This window comes from Ambystoma mexicanum, chromosome 3p (genome assembly GCF_040938575.1).
Source record: "Ambystoma mexicanum isolate Mex_15411 chromosome 3p, UKY_AmexF1_1, whole genome shotgun sequence".
In the NCBI taxonomy this organism is placed as follows: domain Eukaryota; kingdom Metazoa; phylum Chordata; class Amphibia; order Caudata; family Ambystomatidae; genus Ambystoma; species Ambystoma mexicanum.
This window is the reverse complement of record NC_090925.1, coordinates 217,013,736-217,038,363: the sequence shown is the minus strand read 5'-3', so window position 1 is coordinate 217,038,363 and position 24,628 is coordinate 217,013,736. Positions and strand designations below refer to the sequence as shown.

Sequence of the window (24,628 nt, the reverse complement as noted above, 5' to 3'; positions counted from 1 at the left end):
CATAGTAGGGAACTCAACAGACCCCTAATCCCACTTCATCAAACTTCTTAGAACACCTTTTTGTAGAGTTTAAGAAAGCCCTCAAAGCACCTTTATATATAGGACAAAACAAACAGGTTAACCCACCTCATTGTATAGCACTTGGCACTTGACACACCTTACTAAAATGGAGTGCTACCAGTGAAGGTAAGAGGCAATCAACCCACGAACCTACCTCATCATATGTCTCGTGAATCCCTTGTCTAATGTTGACCGGTTTCTGTGGTGTCTTGAATGAGAGCAGTTATCAGGAATTGTGATGGAACCTCAAACTGAGAAGGCGAGTATGGGACTGATTTGGTCCAACACTTATTTGCAAAGGGAACCCACTCTCAAAAGTGATGAGTGGTGCTGTGGAATCCTGCAAAGTAAATAAAACCGGAGGTATCTCAGTGGATATGGTCTGTGTGTGCATTAACAATTAAAATAGTAAATGCCTGTAGACTTTGATGTTTCCCTTCCCACTTCTATAGTTAGTTGAATTAAGTTCAACTCAACAAGGGAGAGCCTTTTCCTACCCTTGCACCGAGTAAGATGTAGGACCATAAGGAACATTTCATAACACTGGTAGAAGTGAGACCTTTTCGATGCATCTAGTACAGGAATCTGCAAAGTTTGGTTCCAAATGTTATATACTGTAGCTCTCATCAGCGCCAGCCAGCATAGTCAATGGTGCAGGCTCATGAGTGTTGCACTCCAAGACATCTGCAGAGCCACGGGTTGGTACTTAGTATGTTCATTTACACAGTGATATATGCCCTTTTTTATTTACTTTGCCAGATTCCAGAGAACCATCCACCAATAGTCTCGGGAGGATAGCTCAGGGGCAACGCACTCACCTTGAAAGCTAGACGACACAGAGCAACACAGATTCCATCCCCGGGTCCGCGCAAAGAAACATGTGAGTACTAAGTGCGTAATAAATAACCGATTCCAATATGGAGGGTGGGTTTCCTTTGTAAAACAACCATTGGACCTAAATGATCCCAGTCCAGAATATGGAGCCCTGGTTTCTTTCACAATGCCTGATGAATGCTGTCAATCGAGACACAGCAGAAACCAGTTGGCATTAGATAAGCGTTATTAACATTTTTGACAAAATTCTCACAATAGGATTTTTATTTGGACCTTCAGGTTGGGTGTAAAACGCCTAAGAATGATTAATGTATTCATTCATTTGATTCAAGTATACTGAGTTATAGTATTTCCAATACACATAATAGCATCCTCTTTGCTTTTGGATAGGCGGTGCATCAGTGAATGTTAGGGTTAGTGATTTAACTCCCGATAAGGAAAGATTCCACTTCTTACTATTCTGAAAAATGTACAGTATTTTTAAGAGAGTCTCCTCTCACTTATGTGCTAAATACAGTAACCAAGGAGAAGAGACTAAAATCCTTGGTTAGGTCTCTTTCTTAGAAAAGGTTAGGAGGAAAGTCAGCATTGCACACTTCCTAACCATCTCAAGGCACCACCTAGGCCAGAAGAGCATGGAAATGTATCAAGCCAATTGCCCAGAAGAACAGATCCATGCAGTCCATGAACGGACAATGTAGCCCTGATTACTTTTTTCCCACTACTGGAAAAAGAAGTGAAGCAGAATGGTACCCCAAAACACTAAATGATCTAAAAATAATCTAAAAATGAAAGTGGGAGAAAGGACCTTCTAGTGGCAACTCTGAATGTACAGCTAATAAACCTTGAAAGATAAAAATATACACTGTGCTAATGTTCAAACAGCTTAAGAAGATCAGGGACCCACTGAACAATCCAAGCCTTCACAGCATATCATGATATCACCAATAAAGGATCAGCTGGACCACAGTCAGACAACACCGGACCATGTGAACACTCCTGCATCCATGCAGACCATTCCACATCTTTACAGAGTGGCAGGATGTCTCCCACTCTGTGACAAATCAACTTCCGGGGCACCAGTGGTCCAGGGGTGGAACTCGGTTTCTAAACCCTCATTCAGTCCCACACCTCTAGTATACCAGAAGTGATCCAAACAGATTGGAATAACAAGCAAATTATAAACCTCCATGTGCAATGTTGGTTACGTGCATGCAACAGCAGTCTTATCTCTGAAAGGTTGTGGATGGTTGGTTAGTTGCAACACAGCGAAAATTCAATTATTAATCAATGATAAAAGGGACTGTCAAGGTGTGTCAAAGATATCTACTTTATCTATATCACAACAGACAGTCTAAGAACACTACGAAATACAACCCACCCTGTAAAGGAATGCAGAGGACAGACAGTTTCAAAGATGGAAAAGGGATGCACTCTGGATACTGACAGGAGAGTAGTCAGAATGGTTAATTACAACAGTTTAAGCTTTCTTTGCTTTAGCACAAAGGGAGCAATGGGTCTTAAAATGTCATAGGGGCCTCCTGGGAAGCATCAGGGGGACAGAACCTCAATGTACCTTGTGCTGTAGATGTTCTTGGTGCTCAACAGGATCGAGTCAGCTTCAGAGTGCTTTGCAGGCTTCTGTGGCAGAGCTTTAGACGGGAGTCAGCTGCGGGTATCAGGTGGCAAAACGGTTTGGCGAGCTGGCTGGCCTACACGGCGGCTCCGGTTCTGGAATCTTTGTTTCAGTGCTGATCTGTGGTCCTGAAGCACTGGTTGAGATGCCTTGGATGTCTTTAAGTGATGGTGGCTTGACAATGGTCAGCGTTGCCTTTGGTTGCATATTGAGAAACTCGACTGGCTCATAAATGTCCTTTAAGGCAGAGATTGGTAGATGCTCGTCGAGGTACTTCTCCCAGCTTCTTCAATGGGCTTGTGTCACCCTTTAAGGCGGACGGCCCACAGCTGTGGAGTGTGTTGCAGGCAGCTGCCTTGTCTTTGGTTGTTGGCTCAGAGACCTTCTGGCACTACCTATCCAGGAAGCTTGCTGCAGAGTCTAGCAGGGCACGCTATGTGCTGACTGTGTACTGATGCTGGAGCAGCTGGAGGGTCTTCTGAGTTTTCTTTCTCCCTCTCTTCCCTGGGAGAAGTTTAGGGGAGGGATCTTACTTCCCTCTTTGGATATCCAGGCTTTCCTTCACTGGGGGAAGATGTAAGGCAGGCTGAACCTTCAGCCAGGGTGCAAGGTTGAGTTCTTCTTAGTTACTTAAAGTGAAGTCTTTAGATGATCTGCCAAAAGAGGGGCTCAGCCCTCTTGTAGAGGCAATGGGCCACAGTGATTGGTGTAGGCTAAGCCTATCTTATTGAGCCAATCCTGGGGTCCCTACCAACAATCTTCTGTATGCATCATAACCAGAGTGCTTTGCAACAGGAAAGGTAAAGGGGTGAAAACTTGTGATACTAAGTCCCACCCATCTTCTTGTCTGTTGTTGATCAAAGAGTCTCTCTGGAAAATTGATCTCTCTGCGGCTCCTGATTAACGTGGCAGGTCTCCCTTAAAGCTGCAGTGAGACCAGACTCGTTGGCTCCTGCAAACCACATTCTCATACCTTATGAATAGGGTTCCCCTACCGGCGTGGCCTACTGTAAACACACAGTCCCAGACATGACAGCTCACTGTCATTGATACTGATGGCGGGAGCTGGCTTCAGGTTGACACAGTTACATATGAAAGGTTGTTGGGCTTCCTGTCTCCTTTGTTAACATCTGCAGCCAGGCCACATGTGAGCCTGTTTGAAGTACCCTCTTATTGGTATGTTAATCACTGCCACCAGCTGCAGGGCCCAACAAAAGAGCAGGGAGCAGATTCATGGAGCCGTTGTTAGTTAATCAGACTGGTCATGGCAGAGAGAAGCATGGTCCTTCCCCTTCCTGGAGATGACCTAGTGTACTCCTGACTGTCACATTCCAACTAAATATAAAAAGGCAGACTGTGCCAGTAGACTATGTCCACCCAGAGTACATGGGTCTATGTGTTTTTTGTTGTGGTGTGAGCATAGAATAATATGTGTGGATTAGCCCCACACATTTTCCTGAGGTCGGTCTACCATCATTCCATTTAATAAAAAATTTCAAAAAGCCCAAGTGAGCGCCGCCCACCATGCGAATGGTCGAGTTCCTCAAACACTCACTTAGCAAGACTTCTGTGCACTAATGAACACCTGCAATCCAGCAGTTTCACTGCAGGGCCTAGGCCTAAAAAAGCATCCTGCAACAATGGGAAGCCCTCCCCCATTGCAGATTCTTCTAAACAGATCCAACAGACGAGAAAACATCCTATGACGCGATGCATCAAGCCAGTCCAAAGAAACAAACCATTATAACCAATGACCTTGCCAACTACCAGTAAATATCTAACCGTACTTGGCTAAACCTTACAAAAACACATCTTTTCAATATGGAGTCTAACAATATCTTAAAAGGCTAAGATTCAGGCCAATGAAAGGAACAGAGCCTACCTGTTCAGCTGTCTACTAGGAGGAAAATAAAAACGATACTAACTCAGCCCCCATGGTGCCCTCGTCCTTCTTCGTGTATCCGCCATGTTGAGGTATGAAACCCAGCTCAAGAAAGCGGGTGAGACAGAGCTGCAGCAGACAGCGTTAGGATGGATTACCTCATTTCTTTCAAACAAAATGGAAGCAATCCAGCCATCTGCTTTCAAATCAACCACGTGGTGTCCACCATTGCCCCAGCCTCTCACCCTCTCCTCTTTACCATCTACATGGCTCCTCAATTTGACATAACCAAAAATTAAGGATTACCAGCTACAGCTACACCGATGGCATCAAAATTTGCTACAGTCTTAAAAAAGAATCAACAGAGCAAAGGGTGGACCTGGCCAAAACTGCAATTCTGATGAACTCCTGGGTGACCAAAACCGGCTAAAACGCAGCACAGACAAAACAAAGTTCATGATGCCCAACCAAGACCCTCCACACGCCCACTATCCCTTGGCCGGAAAAGAAGGGAACCTGCCCGCATTATGATAAAATAGTTTAAAAACATGGGACCATCATGAGTAGCTCCCTTATTTCTGGAACATCAAATCAAAGCAACAACTACATCAATAGCCACTCCATCGCCCTCCCTGATTATTTCGTAAACCTCCTCCAGGGGGAGCAAAATGCCACAGCAGTGGGACTTGCAAGATATGAACAAATCACCCTAACCCTTCGGACCCCCCACTAGCTTCCTATGAAACGCAGGACTCGATTTTCAGAATGTTGCATTGCCACTTGTGCCACCCGTTATATCCCGGGCAAGACGCTACAATCCAATATGGCTGCCTTAGTGATGGTTCCCGGATACAACGGGAAAAGCAGAGAAAGACCACCTTCAGCTTGATGGACACTGGAACGCCATGCCAACCAGGTACGAAGGCGGACTCCTCATGTGACTGATAGAATACTCCAGCACACCCTACACATTTTAAGAAATCTTGTGACAAAGCATCACTGCGTACCCTGGATAATAGGCATAAGAGCAGACACCCCACTTATAGTGATGGTAATCCAAATATCCCATATGCTTATGAGCGAGAAGGAACCGGAGATACCCAATCAGCAAGCAGGAACGCCTTTCTGGTACTGCTAAGTCTGTGCGCGGGTAACAATACCACGATTCCCCCAGGGAAATACCCATCAATTTGGGCAGAACCCCCCTCGATAGTGACATGAACCAAATGCCACCTCAACCCACATCTGCCAGTGAAATCAATAACCAGAGATACCCCTAAACAAGAAGAAAATATTACGGTAGCATTGATACTGCTTACTCAACAGGTCATCCAACAAAACAGACCAGTGTGCACCTTGGAGAACACCCCAAACTAGCCATCCCACCAACATGTCACGTGCCAGATGCGCAAACTGACCCTCCTCAAAAATGCAAGAATTCCAGGTACCCAAAGGAGAAACAATCAGGAATGCCTGGGTACTGCCTATTCAACTGGATGGGCAACAACGCACAATGCCACCGGCACATATGACACGAGGACACAACAATTCACAGTAACCGCAGGAATGAGGCAAGAAACCTGAGACCTGCTGAACTTTACATGGTCTCTGGGAACCCACCCCCTCAGACAGGAACTCGAAAACCTAATCCTTCCCAACCAACCAAGCTATCATCATTACTATACCTTTTGTTCGCATCGTACAGACGGGCTAAAAAACGGTGGTGTGGAAGGTTGCCCAGAGCAAATGCCAGTGGTTTAGATTCATTCGAAACCTTCCACCCATCACTTTTGTGGTCAGTTTGTTTCTCCTTGTGAGAGAGGGTATGCCCAGACGTGGGTCCCTTGCTCGCTGCGCCACAGGGAACCAGGCTGCACCTCACTGAGAAGGTCCAACAAGGCCGAAACATGTCTGGGGTTGCTTGGTTTTCTGTGCAGAGGGGACCTGGCCTAGCAGTTCGGGCTGGGTTGCTACCTTCGGTGGCGGCAGCTGCTAACTGATTTGCACATGGCTGGTCCCCTTTTGCAATGGCGCAGACGGGCTAAAAAACGGTGGTGTGGAAGGTTGCCCAGAGCAATTGCCATTGGTTTAGATTCATTCGAAACCTTCCACCCATCACTTTTGTGGTCAGTTTGTTTCTCCTTGTGAGAGAGGGTATGCCCAGACGTGGGTCCCTTGCTCGCTGTGCCACAGGGAACCAGGCTGCACCTCACTGAGGAGATCCAACAAGGCTGAAACATGTCTGGGGTTGCTTGGTTTTCTGTGCAGAGGGGACCTGGCCTAGCAGTTCGGGCTGGGTTGCTACCTTCGGTGGCGGCAGCTGCTGACTGATTTGCACATGGCTGGTCCCCTTTTGCAATGGCACAGACGAGCTAAAAAACGGTGGTGTGTAAGGTTGCCCAGAGCAATTGCCAGTGGTTTAGATTAATTTGAAACCTTCCACCCATCACTTTTGTGGTCAGTTTGTTTCTCCTTGTGAGAGAGGGTATGCCCAGACGTGGGTCCCTTGCTCGCTGCGCCACAGGGAACCAGGCTGCACCTCACTGAGGAGGTCCAACAAGGCCGAAACATGTCTGGGGTTGCTTGGTTTTCTGTGCAGAGGGGACCTGGCCTAGCAGTTCGGGCTGGGTTGCTACCTTCGGTGGCGGCAGCTGCTGACTGATTTGCACATGGCTGGTCCCCTTTTGCAATGGTGCAGACGGGCTAAAAAACGGTGGTGTGGAAGGTTGCCCAGAGCAATTGCCAGTGGTTTAGATTCATTCGAAACCTTCCACCCATCACTTTTGTGGTCACACTGCATGCAGCAGACACACCCACCGGTGGCACTGCTGCTCGTCTAGCAACCGCCACACACTCCACCTCCTTATCTGTTCTATCATCCCACCACGTGACATCCCCAGGATGAATCTTAGACTAACTTTTTCTAGTAGGGAATGCAAGTCTTTGCCTTTGACATCATTAATAGGTGCTTACACCCACTGCGCCTTCCCCACTGTTTGCGTCATTTGCACATGTGAATTTTGCACAAATGTATAGTTCTCTTTTTTGTGGGTCAGACTACTTGATGCTTAGTCTAGATATATGTGGTATGTCGAAATCAAATTGAGTGAGAACACGAGTTTGAATTTAGACACATCATATGTTTAAATTATGTAATATATATGTACTTGATTTTAAAAAGAATATATGCATTTGCTTAATAAAGAATTTTGATTAAAATGTGATGTCATTATATGATTACCCTACAGTCCTTGGACTCCGATATGAAAATGCTCCTTTTGCCTTTAAGGCAATACTGAGTTAAAATATCACTGTTCCGTGAGGCATCATTTTGTGTTTGTATCTGACAGTCTCATCCCAAGATGCCCACGAAGAAGGGGATGCCCCACCTTACTGGTTCAGAATCGTGTTAGCATACCACAGAGCATGCCACCTGGGGCCCGCATGGCGATACAAACCCCACGTATGCCTACCTAATTAACCAAGAATCCCACCAGCAGAGGCACTGGGCATTTGCGAATCTGCAGTCAGCAGCACACCAGTGTATAGGGGCCATTTCTTAGACATAACCCAATACAGCCATCTTTGGATAAAACACACAAACTGCAAGAAACAGGGACATTTGTTTTCCCTGCAGCAGCCAGAAGCGTTTGTTCAGTCAACCATGGCACAAGCTGAAAAGAAATCAGTCTCAAAGTTCTTTTATCTCTAACATATCTATAGCAAGACAGACAGGCATCAGACACAGCTCTCTTCTAACATGCATCACACAATATAATACACACATTGCCTCTCTGTCTCTGCCACTGCTCATCCCATTCTCTTTATAAAACCAAGCACCAAGAAGCCAGGAAACTGGCAAAAGCCACCCTATACAAGGCCTAATTACATTACCCTGTCATATGGAACTCAACAGACCTGCCAAGCTACCGAGTCAGAGGGGTCTCAACATACCAGCCGCTCACCCTACATTATCACAGAGCATACAACGAGCCGATCAACACACTTCATCACAGAGGACACAACCAACCACTAAACCCACTGTTTCTTAGGGGACTCAGAAATCCACTTAACCCACCTTATTATAAGTAACAAAAGGAGCCTCTCAGCCTAATTATCCTGGGGACACGAGTCCCTCAAACCACCTTCTGATAGGGGGCAAAGTAAATCTCTGAGCCCCCTTTTTTCATTGGGGACTCAACCAACGTATCCATCCATCTTATCATAGGGAGCGAAAGAAAACCCTCGGACCAACGTGGAAGAGGGGACACAACAAACCAAACCCCTCGGACCAACGTGTAAGAGGGGACACAACAAACCAAACCCCTCGGACCAACGTGGAAGAGGGGACACAACAAACCAAACCCCTCAGACCAACGTGTAAGAGGGGACACAACAAACCAAACCCCTCGGACCAACGTGGAAGAGGGGACACAACAAACCAAACCCCTCGGACCAAAGTGTAAGAGGGGACACAACAAACCAAACCCCTCGGACCAACGTGGAAGAGGGGACACAACAAACCAAACCCCTCAGACCAACGTGTAAGAGGGGACACAACAAACCAAACCCCTCGGACCAACGTGGAAGAGGGGACACAACAAACCAAACCACTCAGACCAACGTGTAAGAGGGGACACAACAAACCCTTCAAAACAACTAATCATAGAGGGCTCAACAAACCTCTCAACCCACCTCATCCAAAGGGACTCAATAGGTCTCTCAGCCTGCAGCACCGTAGGGAACTCATCCGCCCTTTCAACCTACCTCATCATGGTGGTCGCAAAAAACCTGACCATGGGGGACCCAACATACCTCTCAGACCGCCTTCGTCATGTGGGGACGCAATACATCTTCATTTAGGAGACGCAGCAAATCGAGCCATACATCCATCTTAGGAGAGTCACCAAACATTTGAACTCGCCCTATTGTGAGTGACTCCACAAACCATTGATCCCAGGGGGCAGTGGGGGCTCGGACAGCGAATATCTCCTGATCTACCGGGGGAGGGGGGGTTGGAGCCCATTTCACTGGAACACTCATCCCACAGGGATATTGCTTAGGCTTCATGTACAAAGTACTTTGACGACTGGAAGGCAACAAATGCTGCGCTACATAAAACATGTACATACAAGAATATGACCAAGTGGTAGAACACTTACTTTGCCCACCTCCTAGAAGAGGGGGTGCACTGGGTTCAGGGTATGTTAGGAGGATCATACTTTCATGAGGGGTGCAGAAGCTCAAATTCAAATGAAGGCAAACGCCTGCTGTAGTCACCTCCCAAGAGATGTAGGGCATTAATACATGCACTAGAAGTCCCTATATAGATGGAAATAGAATAAGCTGCTTAGAAATGCACATTGAGCCAATGAGCCAGCGCTGAAATGACACATCAAGGGGAAATCCCACGAGCACCAGGCGAATGAAAGGGAAAACAAATATTTGCAATGACATTGTCAGGCAATAGCATAGAGGTTGCTCACAAAATTCAAAACTTGGGCACTGGCCATAGATGCACACAACCAACTGCACAGGTTTCAAGGGGACACATCCCCTAACAGGGTAACTAAGCTTTCGGGAAATTTAGTTACATTTGTTGCAAAAATAGTGGGCTCAAGCACTTAAGATTCGGGTTTTTACGGTGGGGCAGCGCAGTCACTTCTGGGGGATATAGTCGGCTCTACTCAGGGATAAACACTCAGCCCATCCGAGGGAGTAGGGAATTCTCACGACATCCCAGAGAGAGGGCACTCAGCCCTTACAAAGGGGACGCACTCAGCCAATCCTAGGAGCGAGGGGGACTCTGTACATGACAGTGGGGCGACTGCACCCATCCCAGAGGGGAACGCTCAGACCACCCTAGCTACTCAGTAGGGGGCATCCTAGTGTTCCTCGGGGCCCAGAGTCCCATGCAGGACGGTGTAGTCCAGTAGGTTACTCACCTGCCATGAAAACCGAATAAGGCAGTATTGGGTCTAGTGCATACTCACATCCAAGAGACAGACTGCACAGAAAGGGTGACCAGCTGCAGAGTGAAGAAGAGGATGGACAAAGTCTTCATGGCGCCGTCCACTTGGCGATGCACCGCCTTGGCACCTTCCGATGGGTTTAGGGAGGCCAGCACCCACGCTTCACGGGAGCAAGCACTTCTCTCACGTCAACCCCAAATACCAATGCTTTTCTTATCCATGGGATGAAATAAGTTTCCTGCGACCCTTAAAATGGGCATTAAGGTAGAGGTGTGCCACTCCGCATCGGAAACACTGAGAGCACTGCCATAGTGTAGCTTCTAACTAGGGTGACACCCACTCCCCACAGAGGGGGAGGGGGGGGCAATACAACCAACCTTCTGGTGCCCCTGAAAAAATCCAGGTAGTGCATCAAATTCTTCAAAATAAATGTTTGTAATCCAATTAGCGATTGGTCGATGTTGTTTACGCTCAACTTTTCATGAGCTACCATCCAAAAATATATTCATTTTTGCTTTCTGCATCAAGTGTTGGAGTAAAAATAGCATTGCAAAATTAATAAATGACTTTCCGACTCCCACCATGTTGTGAGACACAGTTCTGGCCAAGGTAAGACTCACATTTGTAATTCGTGGGGATTAACCCCCCAAATGGCAAAGATAAACCCCCTCTCCAAAGTTTAGGGAGAGCCCCACCAATTCAGAAGAGAGCTCTGGAGATGCTACTGGCGCTGTTCTGGTGCATTGGATCTCGGATCACCCTCAATGTCTCTGCCTGTTGAACGAATAAATAAGACTTTTCTTGGCAGGTGCAATGATCTTGTCTCCGCCCCTTTTATTCAGTCTTTCGTCCTGATATTCCGTCACTGCTGTCAATCCGTTTTCGTCCCCAATAGTCTGCCTTCCTTCTCCCCATATGTCGTCCCCTCCTGCCCCTCCTGCCCCAGAATGGGGTCGTCTGGCGCTCCGGGACTCGGCGATAGCAGTGACTCTGCTGTGGAGGGATTGATGGCTTGACAGCTGAGGACTTCGTTCCCACTCCCATCGCGCGCCCCTTCTCCCCCTGTCTCACCACCTCCCTCTCCCCTTGACGACACTGGCCTTAAAGATTCCTTTGCTTATATACTGCGGCCCTCATGGCGACGGCAAACACGCCAGCCTGGTGTCCCGCTTTCATGCGAAGGCCTCCGGAACGCCCATGGAAGGGCCCACTGGGGAGCAAGTCCACGTTCTGCTGATAGAGTGGCTGGAGAGGGGGGGGGGTGTTGGCATAAAGGGGGCCATGTGTCAATGGGCTAATCGTTGATTCACCAATGTGCCATGTCGGACACCCCCTCAAATAAAGGCCAGCGTCCTTGCTGCCAAAATGCCTTTTGGTTCAAGTGTGGCTCTTCCTCAGCAAAAAGGGTGACACGTTCTCTGCGGTGCTGGTGTGTGAGTGCATGTTCTTGGCATGTTTCCTTGTCATCCAGATTGCGGTAGTGGGATAGGGACTGTTCGTGACATGTTTACTTCTTTCTCAAATTCTTCCCATGTTTCGCCTCACATGTTGTCTTGCTATGTCTTGTTCTTAGTGTGCTTGCTATTTACTCATACTCTAAACGAGTTTCAGCTCACCCGTGTTCTTGGCGTGTCCTTCTTAACCCCTTATCCTTGTGCTTTGTGAACGCCTCGTCAGCCCCTGTCCTCGGCCTATTGCGCCCCCCCCCATTGGCATGCCCCTCACCCCCTCGACATGTTCCTCCTTGCCCCTGTGCTTGCCATGTTCTGCTTTACCCAGGTCCTTGGCATGCTCGTCCTGAACCCGGCACTTAGCACTTCGACCCTATGCTTGACATGTTCCTCCTTGCCCCTGTCCTTGATGGGCTCCTCGTGACAGCTGCCCGTAGCATGTTCTTTCTCACCCCCGCCCTTGGTTTGCTCCTGCTCTCTTCATTTCCTTGGCATGTTGTTACAGCCATGATCTTCCAGTGCTCCTGCACGCCCCTGTCTTTGGCGCGCTCATCCGCGTGCAATCCTTTCCATGTTGTCCCTGTCGTAGTTGTTTTTGCCTTTCCCTGTTATCCAAGTCCTTAGCAAGTTGCTTTTCGCCAGTGCCCTTTGTGTGCTGCTCCTCACCCCTGTGCTTTACATGTTTTTCTTAACCCCCTTTTTTGCAGGTTGCTCCTCGCCCTTGTTCTTGGCACGTTTCTCCTCGCCCCTGTCCTTGGCATGTTGCTCCTCACTTCACTCCTGTCCATGGCATGTTACTACTCACCCATGCCCTTGGTATGTTCTACTTAATCCTTGTCCTTGGCATTTGGCTCTTCACCTCTGTCCTTAGCATGTTGCTCCTCAACTCTGTCTTTGGCATGCTCCTCTTCACATCTGTCCTTGACAAGTTGTTCTTCCCCATCTTGCCCTTGGTTTGTAGCTCCTCATTCCCATACATGGCATGCTCCCCTCGTCTCGGTCCTCAGTATGTTGTTCCTCACCCCTGTGCTTGGCATGCTCCTCTTCACCTCTGTCCTTGCCATTGTGCTCCTCTTCCCCATCTTTGGTATGTTGCTTGCCGTCTATGTGAATGACATGTTGCTCTTTACCCTCCACCTTGGCGTGCTACGGGCTTGTCCTCCATGCCATACTGCCCCTCATCCCCTGTCCTTGGCATGATGCATCTACACATTATGTTTGGTATGCTCCTATTCACCTCTGCCATTGGCGTGTTGCTCCTGATGCCTGTGATTGCCATGTTCCTCTGCCCACCTAACCTTGGTCTGTTGGTCCTCACCTGTCCTTGATGTGTTCCTCCTCACCTGTATCATTGGCATGTTGCTCCTCACCCCTTGCTTAGCATGTTGCTCCTCGCCCCCTTGCTTAGCATGTTGCTCTTCCCCCCTTGCTTAGCATGTTGCTCCTCACCCCCTTGCTTACCATGTTGCTCTTCACCCCCTTCCTTAGCATGCTGCTCCTACCCCCTTACTTAGCATGTTGTTCCTCACCCCCTTGCTTAGCATGTTGCTCTTCACCCCCTTGCTTAGCATGTTGCTCCTCGCCCCCTTGCTTAGTATGTTGCTCCTTTGCCCCTTGCTTAGCATGCTGCTCACCCCTGTCCTTGATGAGCTACTCCTTGCTTCTGTCCTTGGTATGTTGTGCTTCACCCACTACCCATGGCATGTTCCACCCCCTCCCCCAATTGCTATTTTGCTCTTGACCTGGGTCCTTGGCGTATTCACCCATGCCCTTGGCATGTTGCTCCTGGCTCTCTACCCTTGGCATCCTGCCACTCACCCCTGTTCTTGGCGAGCTCCCCTTTGCCACTGTCCTTGGCATGTTGCACCTGACCCCTTTGATAGCCATGCCCCAACCCACCGTCTTTGGTATATCGCACCTCGCCCCTGTCATTGGCATGTTGTTCCTCCCCTTGTCTTTTGTGTGCTCTATTCACCCCTTCCAATGGCATGTAGCTCCTCACCCTTTTCCTTGGCATGTTGCTCCTCGCCCCCTTGATTGCTATGCACCCCCCGGCCTTTCTATGTTGTCCCTCACCCATGTCCTTGGCATGCTCATCCTCGCCTCTGCCCTTGACATCTATAGATCCTCACCCCATGCCCTTGGCATGTTTCCCCGTCCTTAAAATATTTCTCCTCGCCTATGTCATTCGTGTGCTTCTATTCACTCCAGCCATTGGCATGTTGCCCCTCATCCCTTTGCTTGCCATGTTCATCCTTCTCCTGTCCTTGGTATGCTACTCTGTCATTGGCATGTTGCTCACCCCCCCTGTAATTGACATGTTGTTCTTCATTTTGCCTTTGGTGTGCTCTATTCACCCCTGACAATGGAATGTTGCTCCTCAATTCCTGCCCTTGGCATGTTCCCCATAATCCGTGATATTTTGGCCCTCACCCACTGCCATTGGTATGTTACTCGTCGCCACTTTGCTGCTACGCGTCCATGAACCCCCTCCTTGGTATGTTTTCTCACTCCCATGTCCTTGGCGTGCTCATCCTCGCCTCTACTCTTGGCATCTCTAGAGATCCCCACCTCCTGCCCTTGGCATGTTGCTCCTCGCCCCCCATGTCCTTGGCGTGCTCATCCTCGCCTCTGCCTCTGGCATCGCTAGAGATCCTCACCCCTTGCCCTTGGCATGTTGCTCTTCGCCCCCTATGCCCTTGGCGTGCTCATCCTCGCCCTGCCCTTGGCATCTCTAGAGATCCTCACCTCCTGCCCTTGGCATGTTGCTCCTCGTCCCTTTCATTGCTATGCACCACCCTCCTGGCCTTGGTATGTTGTCGCTCACCCATGTCCTTGGCATGCTCATCCTCTCCTCTACTCTTGGCATCTCTAGAGATCCCCACCCCCTGCCCTTGGCATGTTGCTCCTCGCTCGCCATGTCCTTGGCATGCTCATCCTCGCCTCTGCCTCTGGCATCGCTAGAGATCTTCACCCCCTGCCCTTGGCATGTTGCTCCTCGCTCGCCATGTCCTTGGCATGCTCATCCTCGCCTCTGCCCCTGGCATCTCTAGAGATCTTCACCCCCTACCCCTGGCATGCTGCTCCTCGCCCCTTTGTTTCCTGCTACGTCGCCACCCCCTCCTTGGTATGTTGCTCCTCGCCCCCATGTCCTCAGCATGTTGCTCCTCGCCCCCCATGTCCTCGCATGTTGCTCCTCGCCCCCCCATGTCCTCGCATTTTGCTCCTCGCCCCCATGTCCTCGGCGTGCTCATCCTCACCCACTGCCCTAGGCATGTTGCTCCTCGCCCCCAATGTGCTCAGCATGTTGCTCCTCGCCCCCATGTCCTTGGCATGTTGCTCCTCGCCCCTTTGATTGCTATGCACCACCCTCCTGGCCTTGGAATGTTGTCCCACATCCATATCTTTGGCGTGCTCATCCTCGCCTCTGCCCCTGGCATCTCTAGAGATCCTCACCCCCTGCCCTCGGCATGTTGCTCCTCGCCCCCCATGTCCTTGGCGTGCTCATCCTCGCCCTGCCCCTGGCATCTCTAGAGATCCTCACCCCCTGCCCTTGGTATGTTGCTCCTCGCCCCTTTGTTTGCTGCTACATCCCCACCCCCTCCTTGGTATGTTGCTCCTCACCCCCTGCCCTCGGCATGTTGCTCCTCGCCCCCCATGTCCTCGGCGTGCTGATCCTCATCCCCGCCCTTGGCATCTCTAGAGATCCTCACCCCCTGCCCTTGGCATGTTGCTCCTCGCCCCCCATGTCCTCGGCGTGCTGATCCTCACCCCCGCCCTTGGCATCTCTAGAGATCCTCACCCCCTGCCCTTGGCATGTTGCTCCTCGCCCCCCATGTCCTCGGCTTGCTCATCCTCACCCCCTGCCCTCGGCATGTTGCTCCTCGCCCCCCATGTCCTCGGCTTGCTCATCCTCACCCCCTGCCCTTGGCGTGTTGCTTCTCGCCCCTGTAATTCGCTCCCCCTTCCTGCCCCGCGTGCTCGGTGTACCCGCCGCAGCTCTCTGTGGAGCATGTCCCTTCTTGCCCCGCTTCGCCCAGTGGCATGGCTGGGAACGTGTTGGGATTCGCTCTGCGGGGCGTGCCCAGGATTTTGGAGGCTCGGGCGCGCGCGCCCTTTTCCCGGGAGCAGGTATTACCGGAGAGGGAGGTTCTCCAAGGCAGGGCTTGGGACACTCTCGCATCGCCGTACCCTTTCCAGTACCTGCCGAGGGAGCCTAACAATACTACTGGGCCTTCAGCCCCGGGGCCTGGGACCCCCCACACCATCGCTACGGGCCCTTCAGGGACCCCCTCGTGTCTGGCAATATTGGAGCTCTCTTGACCTCGTCTTTGTGCCGCGTGCGTGAGTAGGTGAGTACCACCACAGCGGGCCGTGCTGCCGGGGCCAGGGCGGCCAGGTCGTCTGCCCCCTCTGTAACTCAGCGTGAGGGGGCCTCATGTGGGTAGGTTTCATGGTGGCCTCCCACGTGCCCTCCTTTCTGTATGCTTAGTGTAAGTACCCATTGCCTACCTCCCTTTCTGTAACGCAGTGTGAGGGCCTGCCGCCCATCCATGGCCCCCTCTTCGGTAGCTCGGTCTTGTCGTCCCCTGCCCCCTTCGTCCATTTCGGTAACGCAGTGTGAGCTGAGGTCCCCCTTCCTCCTTCGTTTCCATTCATTAAAGTGTTATGGTGGCCCCTCCCTGCTTCCTCTGCGGAACCTCAGTCCTCCCGAGCTCCGTGCCTTGGTGTCAGAGTCCACAATCTTCTTTCTGTTTACCCCTCCCACTCCCAGCTCGTGGAGGCCTTTCACCCTTCCCACCTGCCTCCTTCTGCCCATATGACCCCCTCGCCTTCATCATGCCATGGTGTAAGAGGCCCTCACCTTCCTGTTTCTTTTCATTTAGCTGTCCTGGGGTTACAATGTAAAAATGACACGCCTTCACATACAACCTATGACCAGCACTTTAAGTGTGCCGGGGCTGTCCTGGGCTCATCCTGACTCCGACCCCTCAGGAAACCGTTTAGCCAAGTGCTGCACCGTTATGCGGCTGCCTGCAGGAGTCAGAATTTCAGATGAGAAAAAAGAAAAGGCATCTCTGAAATGCAGACACCAGAAGTCAAGTTTAACTGAGCAGGGCTTAGGCTAAACCTGCTGTGTGAGGTCTTTATATTCCAAAAAAGGAGGAGGGCTGGGATGGCCAGCCTATCCTTTTGTTTCTGAGTCAAGAGCTTACATGCAGCGGGAAGCCCATTAGCCGTGCTTGGTTAAAGGGCTTCCATTTCGTTTTAGCTCTTTACTCAGGAACAAAAGGAGAGCCTGGCCAACCCAGCCCTCCTCTTATTTCTGAATATAGAGACCTACAGGATCCCTGTACCATAGGGATCCTGCGCGCCCCCCACACTCTATAACATATTTACAAAGCTCCTCTTTGATCGCCTTGACAACCTGGGTGTCACCTACACAAATTATGCAGATGACACCCAGATCCTCATCGCACTCTCGAGATGCTATGTCAAAGATGCCAAATTGATAAATGATATCTATCTTGAGATACAAGCATGGATGGCGGCTCACAGTCTCTGTCTAAATGACAAGACCGAACTCTTGATCATCGGTTCTCAAGCCTGATTAAACAAATTAGACAAACGCTACACAGCCTTCCGTATTGATGGGAACACGATAAAAGTTGCCAGCCAAGTCAAATGTAGATGACACCCAGATACACCTACCCCTATCAGGAACTCATGATATAGACGTCGCTCGGATTAACGAAGTCTACACCATCATTCAGGCATGGATGGCCACACATGGCCTCTGCCTGAATGATGATAAGACAGAGTTACTCCTAGTTGGCTCACCTAACAAACTGCTCAAACTAAGTCCTCTCTATACAACATCCTCATTGATGGGAATAGTATACCCGTAGCCAAACATGTAAAAACATTAGGTTTTTACCTCGATGCCCAGTCTAACTTAACTAAACAGATAAACATGACCTCATCTGCCACTGCCTACACCGGCAAGCTGATCAGAGCCTGGAGAGCTTTACTATCTCCCACCAGCTGCCTTACACGGGCGAGAGCGCTCATACAATCCAAACTGGACGACTGTAGCAGCCTCTACCTAGGTGCCAATAAAGCCATCCTAAATAAACTGCAGATCATGCAAAACAACGCGCTCAGAGCAGCGTTAAATATCCCAAAAAGAGAGCACATATCAGAAAGCAGAAAGCAACACACCTGGCTCTCTATATATCTCACAGCCAAGGTCACATGGAAAGTGTCCAACAGAACCACTGGATCATCCAACATACCATGTCTGGCGGTGCCCAGATATAATTCCCGGTATTAGCCGCCCAACTATGGAACACTCTCCCTCTGAATATTCAAACTATTCAAGCATTCAACAAATTCAGAAGCTATGTTATCACATGGTTACTTAACAAAACACAAACGCCACAGTTTTTAGATACCACTGACCTTAGGTTGGACTGCATAATTTGTACATATGTTGCCCTGTACTATTGCTATGACCTTAATGTTTGACTGTATAATATGTATAATGTATAATATGTATATATCTACCATTGTAATCTTACCTTGACTGTTTAAACTGCATCTCTCATGCACATAACTGTCTATACTATGCCATGTAACCGTTAATGTCCTACCAGCGCCCAATTACCTCCGGGTCAGGTGCGGGATATAAATAAAATAAACAAACAAAACACTTGGGGTTTACCTTGACTCCACATTATCCCTCAAAAAACAGGTCAATGTGACAGCCTCATCTACAGTTTATACAAATAAACATATAAATGCTTGCAAACCATTCTTATCGACCAATAGCTGTGTTACACTAGCCAGAGCCCTAATCAGCTCTAAACTAGATTATTGTAACACCCTATTCCTAGGTTCTTCTGCAGAGAACCTAAATAAGCTCAAAGTCCTGCAGAACAATGCGTTGAGATGTGCCCTGAATATCCCACGCTCCTCTCATATATCATCCTTCAGGCGCGACCATCACTGGCTGCCGGTGCGTGACAGAATTACACTGCAGTCTTTATACAGCACCAAAATACCTAACAAACAAATTCTCTAGGACTCATTTGGACAGACCTACTAGATCTGGTTATCTCAACCAACTCTCCATCCCAAACTACAACTTAAAAACCGCAGGAGGCTCGAGCTTTCCAGTGCTAGCAGCCAAATGCTGGAACTCGCTCTCCCCTGCCATAGAGCAGAAGCCTCCTTCTGGGCCTTTAGAGCCATGACAAAAGACTGGCTGTTCTCCCAGGGCTGGCCTTAGCCCAACTTAGCACCAAGGATTGGTGTACCACTAATTTTCATAAGCGTACAGCTAGCTACTTATTTCTGTAATTTCTCTGCCACCATGGTTCCACCCTGGCAGTGCATCAGGTTAACTCGGTAAAATTGCAAAAACCCACTGTAATTATGGAACTTTCCTGATATTGTAAACCTGTAAATTCTGTACATAAGTGTTCCTAAACCGTTTGTGACTTTGGAACCTACTTGTTTTTGTAACTTTGTAACTTTGTAACTTTGTAACCCTGTAAATTAATCATCTGTATTATGTTCTGTAATTTACCATGTATCTAAGTAAAGCGCCCAGTTACCCCTGGGTTTGGTGCGCTATATAAGTAAATAAACTAAACTAAACATCACTCAGCAGGCAGCCCATTGCATTCAAGGAGCAATATGGTTAAAGGGTTGCCTGGCAGGGTCAGCGACCCTACAGGCAATTCTTTAACCATGGCTCCTTGAATAACCATGGTTCCTTGAATTCAAGGGCCGCCGTGCGGAAGGGGGGGCTCTTGTTGCGCACGGCCTAAGCACTCATACTTAGACCATGCCCCATAACGAGAGCCCCTGAGCCTCCTCAAAATGACCACCCCACTTGAAGCACTTCCTAGGACATGTCACACAGCACTCTCTCACCATCTGACGTGCGCGTATCTCCCACCACAGGTATCTTCATCCCCTCTTTATGCCCACACCTCTCTGTCTCGCTCCACCCTACCTCACGCGCCTCTCTATTACTGGTGCACGATTGCATGTGTGTGGGGGACGTGAGTGAGTGTGTGTGGGTGTACATATTAGCTATAAATCCCAGTTACATAACATTTATATATTGCAGATCTAGCTAGCAACGGAGGGCCTTACCTGCCAGTGACTGGTTAACTAATGGGCTAGGGGTCTGCAACCATTTGCTCTGGGGGGCCAGATTACAGAAATTTTGCACTCGTGCAAGTGCAAAGTTTGCACGGTATTAGCACTAGGGCAAAGTTTGCCTTATTTTTAAAAACACTGGGACACATTAAAAAACCACTGCACCTCAAAAAGGGCAGTTTGGCATATTAAAAGCAACAGAACAAAAATTGCCTTATTGCTAAAAAGATACATTTTTGATTCATTTTTGCATCAGGGCAAAGTTTGCCCTAGTGCTGATACCATTCTGTATTAGCACAAGGGCAAACTTTGCCCTGGTGCAAACATGCAGTGAAAATGCATCTTTTTTGCACTAGAGCAATTTTTGCCCTGGTGTTTTTAATATGCCAAACTGCACTTGTCGAGGTGCAATAGTTTTTTAATGTGCCCCAGTGTTTTTAAAAATAGAGCAAACTTTGCCCTAGTGCTAATACTGTGCAAACTTTGCACTTGCACCAGTGAAGAGTTTCTGTAATCTTGCTACAGATGTGTTTGACTACAACTCCCAACAGCCCTATCCAACATAGTCAATGGGGAGAGATCATGGGAGTCGTAGTCCAAAACTTCTGGAGAACTAAAGGTGGCAGACCCCATGGGTTAATGTGTGGGTTGCAAGGGATACATGAGTGGCCTGGTGAGTGCCTGATAGGGGCAGCGAATTAGAGCGGGGCGAGGGCGGGTGGCATTCATAAGCGATAGAGTGGGACGGTTAATGAATTTGTGAATAAACAATGGACTGAGCGAGCGTGAGAGGTGGGGGATAAGTGAGTGGGGGATTGGATGAGTGTGGGACGCAGGTCATGTGTGAGTGAATGATAGCGGTGGTGAAGGAGTCAGGGCAAGCGAGGGATTGGATTGTGTAAGTACATTTGTGAAGGACTTGGGGAGTGCGAGTGACGCGTTTAGTAAGTGATTACTCAGTCGCGTTTCCTGTAGAATACGCAGAATCTGCACAGCCGTCCTCTCTGAAGAGACAGCTTAGTCGTTACATGCACACACCTGGGTCTGGGTGCCATGAGAAGCTATGGGTGCTAGCTAGTCGTATATACACACACACACACGTGTCGCTCCTTAGAGACACCTGGGCATTCTGGTCATCATGAGGCATAACGGCTACAGTCGTTATACCCTCAAGGGTGATAGTACACAGGCAGGCTCGGTGCTAGGAGTACTGGCAGGTTCAGACGTGTTCTTCGGGTGCAGAGCCTCCCCGGGGTCGCCCCCTGCCCCCCCCCTTCCTCGTCAGAGGCGAGGACTGACGTCAGCGTTAGACAGTCCTGCCTTTGTCCCCCCCAGGATTTACTGCCCCCGGGCTTGTCATTGGCTGAATGGAGGAGCCCAGGATCCCAGGAGAGGAACAGTGAGAAAGGCAAACAGGAGAGGGGCGCCCCCAGGAGGGGGGACACCGTTCAACATCGTCCGAAGGGTTGGGTGACACTGGCTCACGCCAGCAATGAGGGCCAGTGACAAAGGGGGTTGAGGGGGGGGGGGGGGAGTGGAGGTGGACAGAGTGGGGGAGAGGGGAGTGCCCGGGCTTCACTGGGAACACTTGGGGAGCATTGAGTAAATGGAAGGTGGGCTGCTATACCAGAGACACGATGTAAGGGGGCGGGGGGGGGGGGGCAAGGCAGTGCGATAGTGTAGTTACGTCTGCGACTAGACTGGTAGTGAGGAAATGGGGGAATACCTCTGAAACCAGGAAGGCACACCCTTGGCCGAGCCACCCCATCTCTCGGCCTCTCCCTCGGCTTTATTTCCCACCCGTTCCTTTCTCCCAGCTCCCCCACCCCGGTCCTCTCGCGCGCCTGTTTCTATAGAAACCCTCCTTTGACCTTTTTGAGTCCTTTTTTATATATTTTTGTTTGTTTGGCTTTTACTGTTCTTTGTAAAGTTTGCCCTCCAGTGAAGGGGGAGCGTTGCTTGGAAACCGAAGCCTGCCTGTCAGCCCCTGACCTTCTTCCCATGTGCGGGGTGAGTTGCGAGGGGAAATGGGGAGAGAGAAGGGGCAAGTCAGGGAGGGATTGGAACCCAGGGCTTGCATTTTCCCACCAGATCTTTGCATCCTGGGCATTAGCCCACTAAGCTATCCTTCAGAGAGTGCAACCTGTGAATGAAGGCGGATGCACACAGCTCCCTGCAGCCAATGCCTTAAGCCACGGAGGTATTTTACATGCATCATCTCCGTTGCACACGGATGGATCTTGGCAGCAAGCACATTTACCCACCAGACTAGCTTAGCGTGACTGGGATCTGTGACTTGCTCGCACGTTACACAGGTTCCCCTGCAGCAGAAGTATACATCCACCACATCCCCAACCCTACCCCCGAACCCCCCGCCCCCATAAGCATAAAAAAAGAACGGATCATTTTTTTTGTTGCTTCCCCAGTTTACCCATTTTCTTCTTTGTAATTGCCTATTGCTGGGTTTGCTCATTGGCGTTGTGTATGTGCAATGTTGATGCACTTGTGTATGCTAAGACCAAAAATGGTTAATGCAAAAAAAAAAAAAAAGAAGTCAAGCTGTATTATCAGGATTGTGACATGAAACTGCAAGTTGAGCACATCTCTCAGTGGCGATTAAGGCAACCGGTGGCGAATGCCATCAAGCACGTGGATGACACCAAACCGGCTTCTGACGTCCGAACCTGTCTCTTACCAAAGATTGCAGCTCACTCAGCCTGTGCAGTCGGGGCTGTGCGGAAGCCCCTGTCTAATTATGGGGACATCGAGCAGTGTGAACCAGGAGGCCCGGTAACTCCCCAAACTAGAGGACGATGGGCCTGCGTGGTCACCGTGGGGAATCCCCTGCCCCCCCTTACCAAGCCCCCTTCATAAGGCAGAGAACATTACCAATGAAACATGGCTTTTAAGATGATGAAAGAGGAACCCTTGCTTCAGAAAGGTCAACAACCCACTCACTGGGAGCCTGCTGTCAACCCCTCCCTCGTTTTTATAAAGCACTATACTAGCTACACTGTCCCTTTAAAGGAATGGTTCGGTCAACATTTTTTATTGTCCCTACGGGTCGGCCATGTGTTTTTAAGCCTAAGTCGCTCGGTTTTAGAAAAATTTCCTATGGACCTTACCTGAGTTTTCGTCCATTAAACGCACGCGAAAACAGGCACCAGGGCGCTGCCATTTTGTGATAATCCTATCACTTGCTGCATCGCCCTGGCTGGCCTGCTTTTGCGGCACTAAATCATATCCCCCGCCCCTGAGCCTGAATTATCAAAACATTCATATTCCCCGCCTCTCTCCGTGATGTTACTGTGCTGCGTAGGCAAACGCGCCTAGTCGTCTTCTACGCGACTTCACACAGAACCCGGAAACCAACACAGATCAACGCACAACACAGCGCGCCACAATTCGGAATGTGAAACTGTAATTTAAAATCAAACAGCAACATGGTACATTTGGTAAAGTACATTTATTTGACATTAAATGTTTATAGAATATTCAGCAATTGGCATATTAAATCGGAATGTGATATTTTTTCTTTTCTCTCTATCCGCAAATGCTGTTCCATTTTATCGTGAGTCACGCACTGTTCCTTTATGGCACACAGGGTGTTGGTTTTCGTTAAAAGAAGCACTTTGGTCGCACGGTGAACCGCAAGGCTGTTCCATCAACTAGGCAATAGGCCAGCGTAAAGGTTGATATGTTGCTTCTAGCCGCTAGTACCGCGTAAGGGCATATGGGCACTTGGCGATCGTCCCATAAGATCGTCAAAGTGGTGCAGTTGTTTACGAGAAGCTGCAGCTGGCGGTTGAAAGAACCATCTGCCGGGGACTGAAACTGGTGGCAGTAGCAGTAGGGTAGGATATACCTGTTTTGAAAACATAAAAATTATAAATAGTCTTGCCAGCCGATCTTTATTACTATTATTCATTTTATTTATTACGGCCGATCAGAAACTATTTGCTTGCAAGGATAGTGCAATGGAGAATGTTCGGCTCTAAAATCAATGCGAAAACTAACGAAATAAATTGAGGTTAACACACAATGAGAAACGACTGTTTGTCTACATGCGTGTGGAATGTGGACCTGCATGCCCATGTGCCCGGTACAAAGACGATCCCACAAACGTTTTACTTGCTCTTCATTCATTCATTAATTCATCCATTCATTAATTCTTCATTCCGGTATAATAGCGTCTAAAGAGTTACTTACATTATATTTGCAATTTCCATTGTGTCTCTGCAGTCCGTAAATCCCACTGTGCTCGTGACAACGATTTTTCGTATACTGAACTAACATGAAACTCGGTCTAGTTTCCGAATTTTCTGCCTTATCGTCTCTTACGTTATTGCACCCCTCCTTCAAATGAAGTCCTTTCGGCATGGTTCCTGTCTGTCAAAAAACAATAGAACCTTATACTGCCAGTGCGAGTTGTGGGCCTCTTGAGGCCGCAAGCTGAAAATCAAAGCCGCTGACCTTCACTCGAAATGAGCATACATTCTTACTTTGCAACATCCCGTAGTAAAGCCATCTGTGAGAACTTGAATTTTCGAATCCATCTATGTACTGGGCCTCAATGTGCAAATGCGAACTGGCTTCTCCCCCATCTGCAACGGCTCGCTTG

General features: G+C 49.1%; 2 protein-coding genes across 2 annotated transcripts in view; one reads left to right on the top strand and one right to left on the bottom strand.

Annotated features, from left to right (window-relative positions):
* The window catches only part of LOC138580277 (protein Wnt-4-like), a 135,462-nt gene extending 118,774 nt beyond the window's left edge, over nucleotides 1–16,688 (bottom strand). The window contains exon 1 of the mRNA XM_069650689.1: nucleotides 16,348–16,688. Coding sequence (XP_069506790.1) covers nucleotides 16,348–16,490 — 143 coding nt within the window. The 5' untranslated portion in view covers nucleotides 16,491–16,688. The remainder of the gene's footprint in view (nucleotides 1–16,347) is intronic.
* The window catches only part of LPAR5 (lysophosphatidic acid receptor 5), a 254,560-nt gene continuing 245,893 nt past the window's right edge, over nucleotides 15,962–24,628 (top strand). The window contains exon 1 of the mRNA XM_069650686.1: nucleotides 15,962–16,187. The gene's annotated coding sequence lies outside the window, so the exon portion shown is untranslated. The remainder of the gene's footprint in view (nucleotides 16,188–24,628) is intronic.